The sequence below is a fragment of the Eleutherodactylus coqui genome, chromosome 1 (genome assembly GCF_035609145.1).
Source record: "Eleutherodactylus coqui strain aEleCoq1 chromosome 1, aEleCoq1.hap1, whole genome shotgun sequence".
NCBI lineage: Eukaryota > Metazoa > Chordata > Amphibia > Anura > Eleutherodactylidae > Eleutherodactylus > Eleutherodactylus coqui.
This window is the reverse complement of record NC_089837.1, coordinates 87,013,483-87,028,180: the sequence shown is the minus strand read 5'-3', so window position 1 is coordinate 87,028,180 and position 14,698 is coordinate 87,013,483. Positions and strand designations below refer to the sequence as shown.

At 41.5% G+C, this 14,698-nt stretch overlaps 1 protein-coding gene across 1 annotated transcript; it reads left to right on the top strand.

Annotated features, from left to right (window-relative positions):
* The first annotated feature begins 6,014 nt into the window (after positions 1 to 6,014).
* LOC136609990 (lymphotactin-like) lies at positions 6,015 to 14,133 on the top strand. The gene is made up of 3 exons (XM_066589265.1): positions 6,015 to 6,121; positions 11,457 to 11,571; positions 13,773 to 14,133. Exons 1-3 carry the CDS (start codon positions 6,055 to 6,057, stop codon positions 14,044 to 14,046), a joined length of 456 nt encoding a protein of 151 aa, XP_066445362.1. The 5' UTR covers positions 6,015 to 6,054; the 3' UTR covers positions 14,047 to 14,133.
* The last annotated feature ends 565 nt before the right edge of the window (positions 14,134 to 14,698 follow it).

Here is a 14,698-nt window from a genome sequence, read left to right as displayed (position 1 = left end):
GGTTATGACTGGAAAATGTATCTTGCTGTGTGTCATGTGACCTTGTTTGATATATGTGTTTGCAAGGTGCCTGCAAGGGGGTTTGAGTTGAGATGGAGTGAGCATGGAGACCTTTTGGTGATTAGGAGAATCTGCGCCTTGTCTCACAAGAAACCCCAGGATGGAAGAGGCTGAGCGAATGCCATGTGTGTGCCCTGGGACCAATTCCCCCAGGCCTCTATGATAATGACCTGGAGGACTGCAAATGTGTGAGAACCTGCCATGCAGCACTGAGTGCCTTTTTTTCTAAATGTGAGTGTGTATCAGTAGAGAGAGAAAAAGAAAGAGAGAAGGAGTTTGCCAGGTCACGCAGATAACTCGACTGCAGATCACCTGGAGCAACCCGAGAGAACCTCTCAGTAACACCAATACTTTGCCTGCACCAGTGTCCTGATGGTTGATTTACTTTGTGTTGGACTGTAACTGAAACTTCAAGTAAACGAGCTCTACCGACCGTACCTGGTTTAGTTCTGAAACTTTAACTCTGTGTGTGTGTACTCTTTATTGACCCCTGATGGATTCACTGCAGAGGACAGAATGGTGGCGTCATGAGTGACTAGGATTTAGGGTATACCACAGTTTGTGTTACCCCTTGTAAGGCCTGCCCTTGGTTACTTGGACTAGTCCCATGCTGTCCTCAGGGTGGAAGATGGTAGGGCCCCGTGACAAAGCCCAAACTCTACCCTGCTGTCTTCTAAGGCTGAGGGCCTGCTCCACGGATGCTGCACTATAAGCACCCATACAAAGAAAATTGCATGGTCTACTAGGGGAACTTCTTAAGAATTGGTGTACTTCTAGTGAACTGTTGAGATAACAGTTAAGATAAGGATTAGGAAATCAAAAAGGAAGGCCTACAGGAGGACACAGTTTTTCAATACAACATACTGTAGAATAAGATCCTCCATCTGCTTTAATGTTAAACAGATGAATTTCTGGTATTCTGTATTACCACCCTGAAGTCATCTCTGCTAGAATGAGTCAGGATGACAATCTCTCAGTAATCTGTCAACTAGTGGAAATGGTCTTACGTTCTTTATGTGCATCCAGTGATATTTTATAGGGGACAGTTTCATCTCCCTTATAAAATAAATGGATGCGCTAATATACATTACATAATTAGATAAATATATTTAGGTCTAAGCTGTAATTTTAGTAAGACACCAAGCCCAAAAGGCGTTATTGATTTTGTCTTTGTCTACAGATGTAGCAATTGTTAACATGACTGGCACATTATGATAACTTTCTTTCTATCCCCGCCCCCCTCACCTGATTGTCAGTCACACTCTGGAGATCTCCTCTATATATTGCAGCCAATCTGATGACATGCAGCCACCTGTCTGATGCTTATCAGGCATCATTTTGAGGATGACAGTTTTGCTTTCACTTTCACATCAATCCTATGGTGCATTAGTACAGCATTAGCTAGAGGTTATACCGTTTTTGCCTGCTGGGGGAGAAGGAGTTTAATTATCATTACCTTCTACAGTCACCTAAATAAGCTATAGGCCAAGTATATAGTCAGGAGGATGAGCTGTGATCTCCTCTATTATAACTGTGTGACAGGAGCTGTGTGATGATCAGCAGTAACATGATAGGGGTGTCTGTGTCCCCTTCTTGGCAGTTTTTGTAGTAGGGTTCATGTAACAGCATCACACACACTGAGAAATTGACTAGAAACTGAATATATAACCCCAAACAATTCTGAGCAGATCCGAGCTAAGATCACATGACCACCTAAGAAAAAAGAGTCCAGGAGCTTCTGAAAGAAATAACTAATTGAGATAACACTAGCTCACTCATATATACTGGTAGGGATAGCTCAAGCTAACATTTGCTACATCTTTATGCCATGACATTACGTGAATTTTATGATAAGAAGATAACCTATTGCATTAACCAAGCAAGTCAAGGAATCACTAGAGGGAAAGGAAACAAACACAGAGCACACTGTAAGCTTAACTGGAGCAACCAATGCCAGGCAGCTGCCACCAAGGCAAATAGGATCATGAAGCTGCTGAGAGAGCTGACATGTTCCTTGTAATGGACATTTCTTGCAAGATTGTGCATACATTATCTTAAGAGGTTGCTGGATTCTAGTGTACATGTTCACCTTAATGCAGTCTACTTTTAAAGTCGTTAAGTTTCATTGAAATATTGGATTTACTTCAAGAGGGGTTTTTTCCATCTCATAAAATGATGACATTTTACTAGTATATGTCATCACTTTGTGATGAGTGGTGGTCTTACCTCTGGGTCTCCCACCGATCCTGAGAATGAAGGGATTGAAGTGCTGCTTCAGCACTGTGTATGTTTCACTTTTGTTCCCTACGGGGCAGCGCTCCTGGCCAATCACTGTGCAGAGAACTGCAGCATGACCCTATTCAAGAGAAAAGGTCCGTGCTGTGGCTCTACACCGCCAGTGGCCTAGAGCGATGAAGACCACGGAAAACTCTGAAAAGGATGCAGCACTAGATCAGCACTGCAGCCTCTTCCTTTACTGGTAGACCCAGACTTAGGACCCCACCGAGCACAAAGTGTTTGGATATTGTAGTGATTTAACATTACCTTATGTCTTACGAATAACCCTTAAAATGAAGATGATACAAATCTATGTCATCCGTACCTAATCACTTCCTTCCTCATTTCTTGCTGGTCATAAGTTCTTCAGCATAATATTCTACGGACATTACAACATCGAGATGTTATGAAAGGAGCATGAAAGCGGTAAAATATGGAACTTGTCAATTGATTTCATTAGTTCGGAGGTCATATTTACTGTAGATAAAGAATTGTTGTAGCAACACATAAAGTTGCTCTACGTAGATGGCAAATAGTTTCCATGAATATCATTTACAAGTTGACGATATTTTAGGAACAACCCATCCTTCAGTATATCCTAATTTTAAAAAGAGGACTTATGGTCACAGGGTCGTACTTAGGTCTGGAAATTTAGGAGATTCATGTAGAGAAGAGGAAGAAAGTCACCTGGAGTAAAGGTTATTTTATGTGGGCAGACTTCCTGCCAGAATGAGTGATGATCGATGATATATGAAGTCAATTTGCACTTGCTGAAATGGCTTTTTACGCAGGACGATGCAAACTGTATTGGCCAAATGACTACTATCAGCTTTAGTAATTTAGCGCAGTGTTGGTCAAGGTTGGACTGTCCTACCAGAGTATTAGAGGATCGTCTGATGAGCCCACGTTCTGATAAATAAAGGGCCCCTTTAATATGTTTCTTATAGGTTAATTCACCAATAAATTATATGTGCTGTGTGTGCAATAATACCAACAACATGGATATGTCTTGTATAGATAGAACATGGGCTTCCAATGAACTGGAAAAATACTAGTCTAACACTTAAGGCCAAATTATGGTTAGTGGCAGCCTGTATCCTACTTTTTGAAAAGATTCGGGGGGCGCCGGAGGGCGGCATGGCGGAGCGGAGGGTAGCAGTGGGGAACAGGGGGGAGCTCTCTCTCCCCCCCCCACTCCCCTCTGCAACCCCCCGCTCACCCCCAGCGCCGCCCAAATCTTTTCGCCCGAGTAGTCAGTTACTCGAAAAAAGCGGTGCTCGATTGCGAAATCGCTCTAAACGAGTACGTTCGTTAATCTCTAGTCAGCACTCATATACATTTAATATCTTAAAAATTGCACAACTCTTAGTTATACTAATTGCATAAAAATACAAGTGACATAGCACATATTTTGATCAAAGCATGTGTGCCCATCCGCCACATCCAGGTTAACATAATTGGATGGGTACCTAACTCTAAAAGACACCTTTTTGGGGGCCAAGGGCCTCAAATGAACTCAGGGAGAACTGGACACCTGGCTCTATACTTATACTGAAGCACCTGTGACACATGGGTGAATGAAGTGCAAGACATAAGTGACCGCAGCCACTCCTCGACCAATGCAATACATACAAAAAAACTAATAGTTATCACTTTCAACAAATAAAATAAATGTAATGTAAAGGTAATGTTTATACTAACTGTGTTGGATTTGTGTAGGAGGGGCTGACTTCACTTTTGTCTTGCACTCCATTCACTCATCTGTCTTGGGTGACTTTTAAAGTATATAGCCAGGTATCTAGCTTTCTGTAAGTTCATTGAGCCTGAGCTATATTTGAGAAAGGCTATGTCAGGGCTAGAACATTGCCTACATTGTATGCTTATGTCTGGCAGATAAAGACATAATTTTATTTGTGCTGTTCTTTGTTGGATGTTAACTATTGCCGCTGAAGTCCAAAGTCAAGTTTGCAAGGCAGATTCCATGGACGGTGCTAAGGGAAGTTTCTACATTCCCCATATCTTATAGTAGGCATGATCCTCTCCCCATTGTCTTTTTCTATAGCTAGCCTTATTTCATATGAAGGTTACCATCCCACTCTTTGTTCCAGATATAGAAAATACCCTTTGAATCAATTCCTTTTTGCCATCATCACTGGACAGTTTTTATTAACTCCCACAAGCCATCTCTTTACACCATATATGAGGAACTCATCAACATGTATAACTATCATAAAGAATAGTGCCAGCCTTAGGCTCAATGGCACCCTATGTGGAATTTTTAGTGGTGCCCTCTAGTCATAAGGAAAAAAAAAATAAAAAAAAAATAAATATATATATATATATATATATATATATATATATATATATATATATATATTGCAATAATAGGCAGCATGCCTGTATTCTGCTTGTGCAGAAAGCAGCAAGAGATCAGAATACGCACACCATAACAACTCAATGAATAACTACAGTACCATAATCAAGTTTAGTATATAAATGCGGCACCCAAACGAAGCTCATAACATAGATACAGCACCCAAACTAAACTCGTAAAATAAATAAGCACCCAAACCAACCATAGTATATAAATACAGAAACACATCCCAATTCATAGCCTAAATACAGCACCAGAACCAAGCTCATAACATAAATACAGCAGCTGGAATCAAATACAGAACATAAATGCAACAGTGTTGCGTGGTTGCTGATTGGCTGACAGCGATGCCTTGGAACATCAGAGGAGAGATAATGGAGCCAAAAGGAGAATAATTAATGTAGCTCCACAAGACATTGCTGCAAAGAGGAAGAAGATCATCTGGCTAGGTAGACCTAATAGGGAGTGATTACCCTTAGGCTAGGGTCACATAGGGCGGATTTGCCGCAGCAGATACGCCCGCGGACGCTAATCCCGGGATTAGCCAGCCATGTGGATGAGATTTCTCAGAAATCTTGTCCCCACGGGACGGCTAATCCGCTGCTGTAAATCCGGCTGAAACCGCGGCTGCGGCCGCCGCAAAAAAAGAAACAGCATGTCCATTCTTCGCTGCGGCCGCGCTCTCCTCTATGGGAGCGCCGGCCGCAGCGCGGCCGGGCCGCTTTAAAGCCGCCGCGGCTTAAACCGCGGCAGTTCTCCCGGCGGAAATCTCGCGGTTTTTGCTGCGGCCAAACCGCAAGATTTCCGACGAAAATCCGCCCTGTGTGACCCTAGCCTTAGTCTTCATCCGCTTGGCGCTCTCCCTACAAGTTGGTGGCTGGTACCCTGTGGAAGCGCACAGGTGGAGCATAGCTAGGGCTGCCCATGATAAAGAATATTATCTCTGATACAATATTTATTACATATGGGCCTAAACACAACCGATACTTTCTATTGTAAGTGGTTACAAAAAACATATTCATACTTTCTACTTTAACATTCAGACAGGAAGGCTCTAACCCAAGAAGCAATGTAAAGATGAGAACTTGTGAGTTTCCACTACAATTACCACAGTTCTGTGTTTGAGGTTTCTGTCACCTTATATGTGTTTTATATGTGTTTGTCCACTGCAAACTAGTTATTTCCATTTTGGAGGGGCTTGAGATGGGAGGGGGAACTTTTTATACCTGTATCTGGAAAATACCACTTCCTCCTACCACCCCTTAATAGACCGAAGCAAGCCAGCTTCTCACCATTCAGACGCCAGTACCCTTCTATCCCTGTCTCTCCCATCAGGCTGAAAGATGAAGTTAAATCATATCCCTCTTCTCACTTTCATTGGAGTAGTTCTGTCAGTCACAGAAAGTCAAGGTAAGTGTTTGGAAGAAATATGCAAAGTATACATTATATAGACTGCGTCGTGTAATTGTACTTACCCCAATTTTTGTGCATCCCTGAATGAATTACTAAAAAAGGGTACCAGAAGTTCTATATAAAACCATGGATAACTTGCAGAGCTGTTCTCCACAAGATGCAGAATATTCATAGTCAGTGTCATACAAATGTAGCAAACATTAACTTGACACTTAGTGCGTTATGATAACTTAAAGGCTATGGATACATTTGGGGTATTTTTTTTAACTTAAATGTATGTATTTTGGGCTGACATTCAATTTTTCAAAAGAATGGGAGGGGGTATGGCTGCCCTGACTGACAGGTTTAGCATTAATTTACACCAGATAATTGGCGTAAATTATGTCAGAAATGTACGCCAGGTCGGACCTTGCGTACATTTCTGAGAAGGTGCATGGAAGTGCCAGGAATACACTGAATACATGAAGAGGTGTGCAATTCTTCAAGTACTGAGCGCACAGTGCCCTGGGAGAAATCATATTGAGCCCCAGTGTGGGAATTGCCGGACTTAGTCAATTTCCCCCTGAGTCTCAGAAGGAGATCCATCAGTGAGATTGGACTGATGACTTATGGTACGTTTATACTGGATGACCGTCAAGAAGCTTAAGCACCTGTCAGCTGTCCCAACGATTATCACTGCTGTGCTTTTACATAGAAGCAGTGATCACCCACTGATCTCTTCCAGCCGGCCGACTCCAATGAGAGTAAACCTGCAGTCGTTCATAGATGCACAACTGCCTATTTAAATGTGCCAAGAGTCGCTTCATTTATAGGCAAGCTAAAAACCAAGTGATTCCGACAAGTAAGCAGTTCCGGCTCACCTGCCCTGTTGGCTCTGTTGAGTGATTACTTGGGCGACTATCGGTTTCTGTAAACGGAGCCTCAGTTTCCCTCTGCTCTCTCCTGAATGTTCTTATGCGCTGATTAATGACCACAACCAAGGGCTGAGGGAAACTAAGGTCCCCTTATACTGAGGGCCATTGTCGGGAGCAAAAGCACCCTACAAGTTATTCTAGCGATGATCATTCCTGCAAAGACAAACGGTACAACATTTTTCATTACACCCTACTGCAAAAATGATTGCCGGCCCAAAAAACATGAATTTAAGTGAAAAAAATTGCTCTTAAATGTTTATATAACCTATAAGTGCATTGTACTACAATGCTGTAAACTGAGTTGTGCTGGTCATGTTTATGATCACTACATCTGCATATTATAATATTAATGTTGAATCATGCACCGTACATCGGTGGTCATGATTGATCCTCACATGAAAAGTCACAAGGCTTTTGCACATGCCCACAGTTATTCTTCTCTTTCCTGTTTTGCCATGTCCAGCTGTTGCTATATTTTCTAACACAATGTCATTAGTCTAGGGTGACGTAAAATTAAAGAATGTATGCAGTGAGCATTATAAGTGATTTCAAAGCTTTATACCTTCTATAATATATATTCCTATAGTCAGAGTTGCTTGGTTGCTCACATTGAGCTCAGTGGAAAGGGCAGTACACATGTGCACCCAGCTCTCTATTTAGTCTCTTACTGGATATGCTGTAGTCACCAATGGCCACCTTGGCTTGTAAAATGGGGACAGGGGATATTTGCTTCTGTATTAGTACTCAGACATTTAAGCATATCCCCTGTCGTATTGGCCTACAGACATCACTAGTGGGACAAAGCTGCATGAAATCCAGACAGCAGGTCATGTGCAACTTGTATAACCTTACAACAAAGCTACCGCTTAAGGATGGCTATATGGAACATCCATCAGATGTGTCATAGGACTCGTGAGTTGTGTATCGAGGTTTTTTTTCCCACTTCTCAGTTTTGTTATCCACAGTTTCTATTGTCTCCAGATGGGGAAATGCAGCTGGACTTACCTGATATCTAAATGGTATATGTAGGGCCTAATAAGATTTTGTTAGGGGTAGGATAGGTTAGAGGTAAGTTGTGGTATGAGGCAGCACTTAAGAGGGCAGTTAATAAACTTTTTATAGGTGACGTATATTGTCACTCTATGGACAATAAGTAACTCATAGATATTATATCCCTGATCTCACCCTCTAAAAGCCCCCTGCATACAAGCATATTTTGGGTTGCATGCTGTCTATATTAATCCATGGACAGCATATGGCCCAATGACATGCCCATCAGGACATGCACATTGGCGTTTTTTCACACGGACTGAGGGTCCACTTGAAATAACCCATGGCACGTCCTACTCCTGGATAAGAAAAAGAACATGCAAATGCCTGTTGATGTGCTGCCTCGGCGTTAACCAGACGGCACACTGACTGGTGTCCATGTGCTGTCCGATGCAAGTTGCGCCGAGACACATTAACGGTTTGCATGCACCTAGCGTTAGAGGTACATGTGGTCATATCGTTGATGCATCTACTCTTACACTAGCTTTGTTGTATGATTGCTATATTTGGAGTTTGTTGCACAGTTCATAAGTAGATTAAGGCCCCAATGACACGATCAGGATTTACAGTAGCATTTACACTGAACTCCATGGCAGAAGTCCAGATTTATATGTAGATTTGCACACAGATTAGCACCATTAACCCAATCCACTGTCTGACCTCTGAAGACACTATGATTTAAGGCTGTACAACTCCGATGTTGGAAGACATACATTGGGGTTCTCTTACTGTATATTGCCAGCCTCTCTGCTGTCGAAGCCTATCCAATGTGTCACCTCATGCAGTACTGGCTTTAGCCAGCATATAGCGCTGTTGTATAATGGCAGAAAAAGAATAAGCCGCCTAGGAAAACCAGGATACAAATTGAATTGGAAAGGGTTAAAGTTAATTTAGGCAATACTGTAGCTGTTTAGAACAAAATCTGCATGAATAATGATAGCGGCGACTTTTCCTGGGACTTTTGAATGGGGAATAACAAATTATCACTACTGTGTATTGAAGGCAGAAGTGCAGTGGATTGTGTCCAAAATTGAAGAGGTGATTTCCAAAGTGACTTAAAGGGGTTATCCAGGCAGTGCCCACTGGGATATATATGGGTCGGAGCAGAAATGCTTCTCCGACCCCATGTAGTGGCCGGTTCTCATAGTTACAAGCACAGCTCTAATTGAAATCAGTAGGACCTCAGCTTTCAATTGCAGGGGCCGGTCACTACACAGGAGTTGAAACAGCATTTCTGCTCCGAGCCCGGTGTATCCTGGCGGGTGCTGCCTGGATAACCCCTTTCAAACCAAAAGATCGCATTTTCTGTGGTGTGACTTTGGACACTTTGAAATAAAACATGAATGTGTTGTAGATCTTTGACAATTTTGTCTAAGACATGTGGCTAATGATACAGAAGACATCATGAAAAGTACATAATCACACTTGCCTCAATTTCTTCAGAAAATGGATATAAGTCACTTTGGAAATCACCCCTTCACTTATTTATATCTCGTTATATTGTTACCATATTAGGCAAATGTAGACATGGTGTAGTTGGTATCAGTTGTGCAGCAGAACTCATATGCTACTTTCATTGGGCTGATTTGTAGGGGTCCCAAGAGTTGGACAACCATTGATCAATCTTATTCTAATGTGGTCCTGCTGAAGAATCATGATTTTTAAATGTGGCTTTTCATGCAGCATCGACACTACCTGAAAATATATGAATAGGGCTTTCTAAACTCTAAAACAAAACACCTAAAAGTAGACATTTAACCAAAGTTAGTAACAGTCTGTAATCCATTCATTTGTGGGCAAACAATCTTGCACATTCTGTATGTAGTCATCAATCAGAATGTTGCTACGGGTGAAGAAAATATTTGTAGATGAAAGACTCGGAGATGTCGCTAGGTGTAAGGTCACTTTCCGAATTCTCCCTGTGTTGTCTCACTGCTGTGTCACAGGAATCTGATTCACGCATTATGTAGTAAAGGAACTGCCTCTATACAGCGAGGTCTGACTCAACCAGATGCTTCAGTGAAGATGCCCCAGATACTCTGATACAGACTCTTCCTTTATTAGTTTCCTAGCTAGTAAAGGTTTTTTGTGAATTTTCTAAAAAAGGAAGTAAGGCCAGTTTCACATCTGCGTCGGCATCTCCGACCGGAGATTCTGTCGCAGATCTGGCTAAAAATACTGGAAGAAGCAGTGCTCCATGCAGCACTTTTTCTTTCATTTAAAAGCCGGACGGAAATTTGGCAGACCCCATTATAGTTAATGGGGTCCGTCCTATGCTAATCGGTTCAGTCCAAAAACGGAACCGTTCCACCGCAGGGATTCCCCTTTCCTATTCCCCAAGCGGAGCAGAAAAGAGAAATCCCCAATGCAGGTGTAAAACCACCCTTGGGAATATTTTCTAATTTAAAATGAAATTTCAGATCATGTTGAATAAAGCTATCAAAAATATTGAATTCAGGGTACTTATATCCAATAATAGGTATTTTGCCTTAATAAAAAAGTGCTTGAGTGAAGGGGTGTACAAACTATTAGATCACTGGGTTCTGTTAAAGGAGTACAAAGTATTTTAAGAGCCCAAATATAGATTGCAGATCTGCAGAGGTGTAACTTAAACTCCTGGGCTCCGATGCAAAATCTGTAACAAGACCCCCACATATGACGTGTCTTCTTATGTGGCCCGGTCGCTATCTCTGCACATCCTATAGCTACGCCTCTGCAAATCTTCATGTGAATTTTAGTTGATATCTGAAGGGGGGAAATAAGTGGGAAGTTATTGGATGTAATTACTTGTTGCATAAGGTAACAACATGATGTGTAATAAAGAGCCCAGTCACTTGTGCGTGGGTCTCAGATATTATTTCCTCTATGGTCTTCAGGCTGTTGTGCATGGAACAATTTGTAGCCCACTACAATTATACAATGACGAATTAGTGGGCTTCATAAAGCTACAGCCAGGCCCCTTCATACCCATACAGCTATGCTGATATGATTGATATAGTCATACAATTGCCAGTAGTCAAAGGCTTATGTCTCGCCACATACTAATCTAGAACATATGGAAATTTTCGCTTGTGGTCGAGAACAGTCTGAGTTATACTCATGACTGGTGAGTCTACACAAAGTGTGAGCAAGTGATTGAAGAAGTGTAGAAATGAAAAAGTTTGCAAGAAGACTGCAAAAAGGAAAGAAATAACTTCTCTTGCTGGTTTAAAATATTTGGACTAACTTAAAGGGTTTCTCTAACTTTTTAAATGTAAATCAGAAAATAACTATTGGGTTTGGATGGATTCTGGGATTTTAGATCTTGCTGGTCTGGATATACTGCAATACTATGAACAAATAATTATTATTATACTTTTTATTTATAGGACTGGGATTCGATCATAAAGACGTGCATCCTTGTGTAAAAGTGGATACAAAAAAAGCTAATATGAAAATCCTACAGAGTTACATAATAAAAACCATTCCCATCGATGCAGTTCTGTAAGTATCCAAGCAGAATGTCCAAGCTGAGATTGATTAAAGCTTTGTAATGTAGGTTCAGTTGAAACATGTAGTCCCCATTGTGAAGCCATAGGCACTTCATGTGCCATTATAAGATGCCTCCATGCGGCACTATATTCTGCTCTATATGCTCCCATAATAAAGTCCATATATTTCTATGGGTGCCGTATTATATATCTGTTCAACATGGATTCATAGTTTAGTCATTGCATGTGGCCTTAAAGGGGTTGTCTGAGTGTTGAAATTTGGTAAAAAAAATGCACAGGTATAGGGAGAAGGAGATTAGGTGGTTCTCCTGTTAAATGGAGACAAATTAAAGAAGGTCAACTAAATTAATAAATGGAATGAGAGGACTGGAATACACAGAGAGGCTATCAAAATTGGGATTATTCACCCTGAAAAAAGATGGTTAAGGTGCGATCAAATAACTATGTATAAATACATGAGGGGACAATACAAGGATCTCTCCCAGGATCTGTTAATACACAGGACCACAACGGTAACAAGAGGGCATCCACTACATCTAGAAAGCAGGTCTCATCACCAGCAGAGAAGGTGTTCTTTACTGTTAGAGCAGTGAGACTGTGGAACTCTCTGCCTGAGGATGTGGTAATGACAAAATCGATAGAGGAGTTTAAGAAGGACTAGACGTCTTTCTAGTGCGCTATGATATTACAGGATATGGACATTAAATATCCAGTGGGGTTGTTGATCTGGGTCTTATATTCAGGTAGGAACTATCAAAACGTTGATCCAGGGATTATTCTGACTGCCATTATGGAGTCGGGAAAGATTTTTTTCCTTCCAAATGGGCTAAATTGGTTTCTGCTTCACTGGGATTTCTTTGCCTTTCTCTGGATGAACAAGGGGAAACAGGCTGAACAAGATGGACATTGTCTCCCTTCAGCCTAACATACTTTGTTACAATGTAAATGATAGGACCTTGAAGAAAAGGGTAGCATTTATTTAATTAGACCACTTACAGAGTGCCACACTGATAGGACATTTACACTTGAAGCTACTGCAGGAGACCCGACATCATCAATTGCTGCACACTGCTATGCACTCATTATAAATTAACTGGAGTATGGAGTTACCAATTGTGGGTCTCCTAGCTTAAGTTTAAATGTCCTGCCAGTTTGGCACTCTGAGGAGGGCACTGAAAACGCATCCGGCCCTGAAACGCATTGTTCCCAATAAACACTAGCCTTTTCTACAAGGTCCTGACATTTGTCTCTGTTTTGGTGGCTTCACATGACCGGATTGTCACTGCAGAATCCGCAGTCGGTGTCCACACGGAGAATACACAGAAAATGGCATGCTTTAAAACATATGTAAAACCATTTCTTCTTTCACATTTTTGGAAATTAGTTGCATATTCCACGAGCGGAGAAAAAAATCACAGCATGCTCTATTTTGTTGTGGACGACCAACATTGAAGTCAATGGAAGCAGTCCAACTCGCAGTTCACCACAATTAACATTGCGGATAGGCTGTGGTACTCACATCATCGCCTAGCGATGGTGCGGGAAAAACAAATATTAAAAAAAAAACGGTACTGCACATGACCAAAGACGAGCACCTGCCTTCCTTTGCAGTATAGAAGTAGGTATGCAGGGTCGTCGGCCAGGGTCACAGACGAATTCCACTGCTAGAACCCACATGCGGAATCTGCCTCTGCCATGTGCAGCTGGTCTTTGGCAGCAGTGCCACCTAATCTCCTTCTTCTCTCTAACCCTTGTTGGAGTCAGCAGGTCCATTCTTTCCAGAGAGGCTGTAACTGCACTTGAGCCATTGAAAGTCTTGTAAGCTAACGCTTTATGAATTATTTACATTCAGTCGCAGGGTGTATCATTCCCAGCAGTATGGAACACTTTTTTCTTTTTTTCAATGGCTGCAAATGTCTTTTAACAATAAAAGCAGCTGTAGTCACTAATGCATTCCTGGTGGTCTAGCTCTGCAGCTTCTACAGTCCTTCTAGTCTTTGTATACGAATGGCCATCAATTGACTGTTGCAGCCAATCAGAATCAGTGATGACCAATAATATTTGCAGATGTCAACATCTTAGGAGCCACATGCATGAAGCTAGAGAGTCACTTACTGGGGTACATTGCTTCAACGTATGTAAGAATAGGTCGTGAGAGCATATTCATTAGAATGTCTTTTTATTTTGAAATAGGTTTATTGCAAAAAATGGTATAAAGATATGTGCCGACCCCAAGGAGTCCTGGGTTAAGGACGCTATTATTGAACTGGACAAGCGGGCTCAAAACCAATCACCTAAGACGGAAAGTAAAAAGAAAGTGAAGAAGCCTGCAGGCAAACCCAAAAAACCTGCAGGAAAGAAAACTCAAGGAAGACAGAAGAAAAGGGGTCAACCAAGCAAAAAAGGAACAAAGGTGAAATCCATCAGGGATATTCTCAGCACCAGGACTCCTGCTGTGAAACCCTGAACACCAGACTGCTGAATATCTCTGAAAATAAACTAACAATCATGGCGACCAACATTATAGCTTTTATTCTTAGCTGAGCAATGCATAGGAAGAAATTTAGGTAGATTCATGAAATATAACAGGAGATGACTGATATTGTTTCCTTGAAGAAGCTGCATGTTTTAATGACTGTTATTCAAGGTCTACATGCCACTTTTAGGGTTGCTACAAAGAATGCCCATATGTCCACTCTATACACGGACAATATATCCATATATTTGTTAAGGACTATCCTCTAGTCAAGCAATAGAATCTACACAAGCCCTGTTTTCGCATACTATAAGCATGGGAAAAGATTGCTTCTAATGGATCCAATGGTTTCCTATAGAAGTTTTCACATGAAGGAATTTTAGACGTGCAAAAAGCTTGCAATCAAAGATAGGACATAGACTGCAAACTCACATCTAAGGTCCGAAAAAAGATAGGACCTGACTTATCTCTGGTGCGTGCTTTCCATACACTCCTATGGGAGCTGGAAAACATGCAACACGCACCTCCAATCATGTGAACGGGCTAATTCAAATAGCTAGAATTTACCCACTCACACGATCTTTAGTGCAATATAGCTGCAATGTTTTCACGTACCTATACTGCACTAAAACAGTGCTCATGT

Coding starts and splice junctions, on each gene's coding strand:
- LOC136609990 (XM_066589265.1), top strand. CDS start 6,055: ATGAAGTTAAATCATATCCCTCTTCTCACTTTCATTGGAGTAGTTCTG. Junction 6,122..11,456: donor GTCAGTCACAGAAAGTCAAG/GTAAGTGTTTGG, acceptor TTTTATTTATAG/GACTGGGATTCGATCATAAA. Junction 11,572..13,772: donor ATTCCCATCGATGCAGTTCT/GTAAGTATCCAA, acceptor ATTTTGAAATAG/GTTTATTGCAAAAAATGGTA.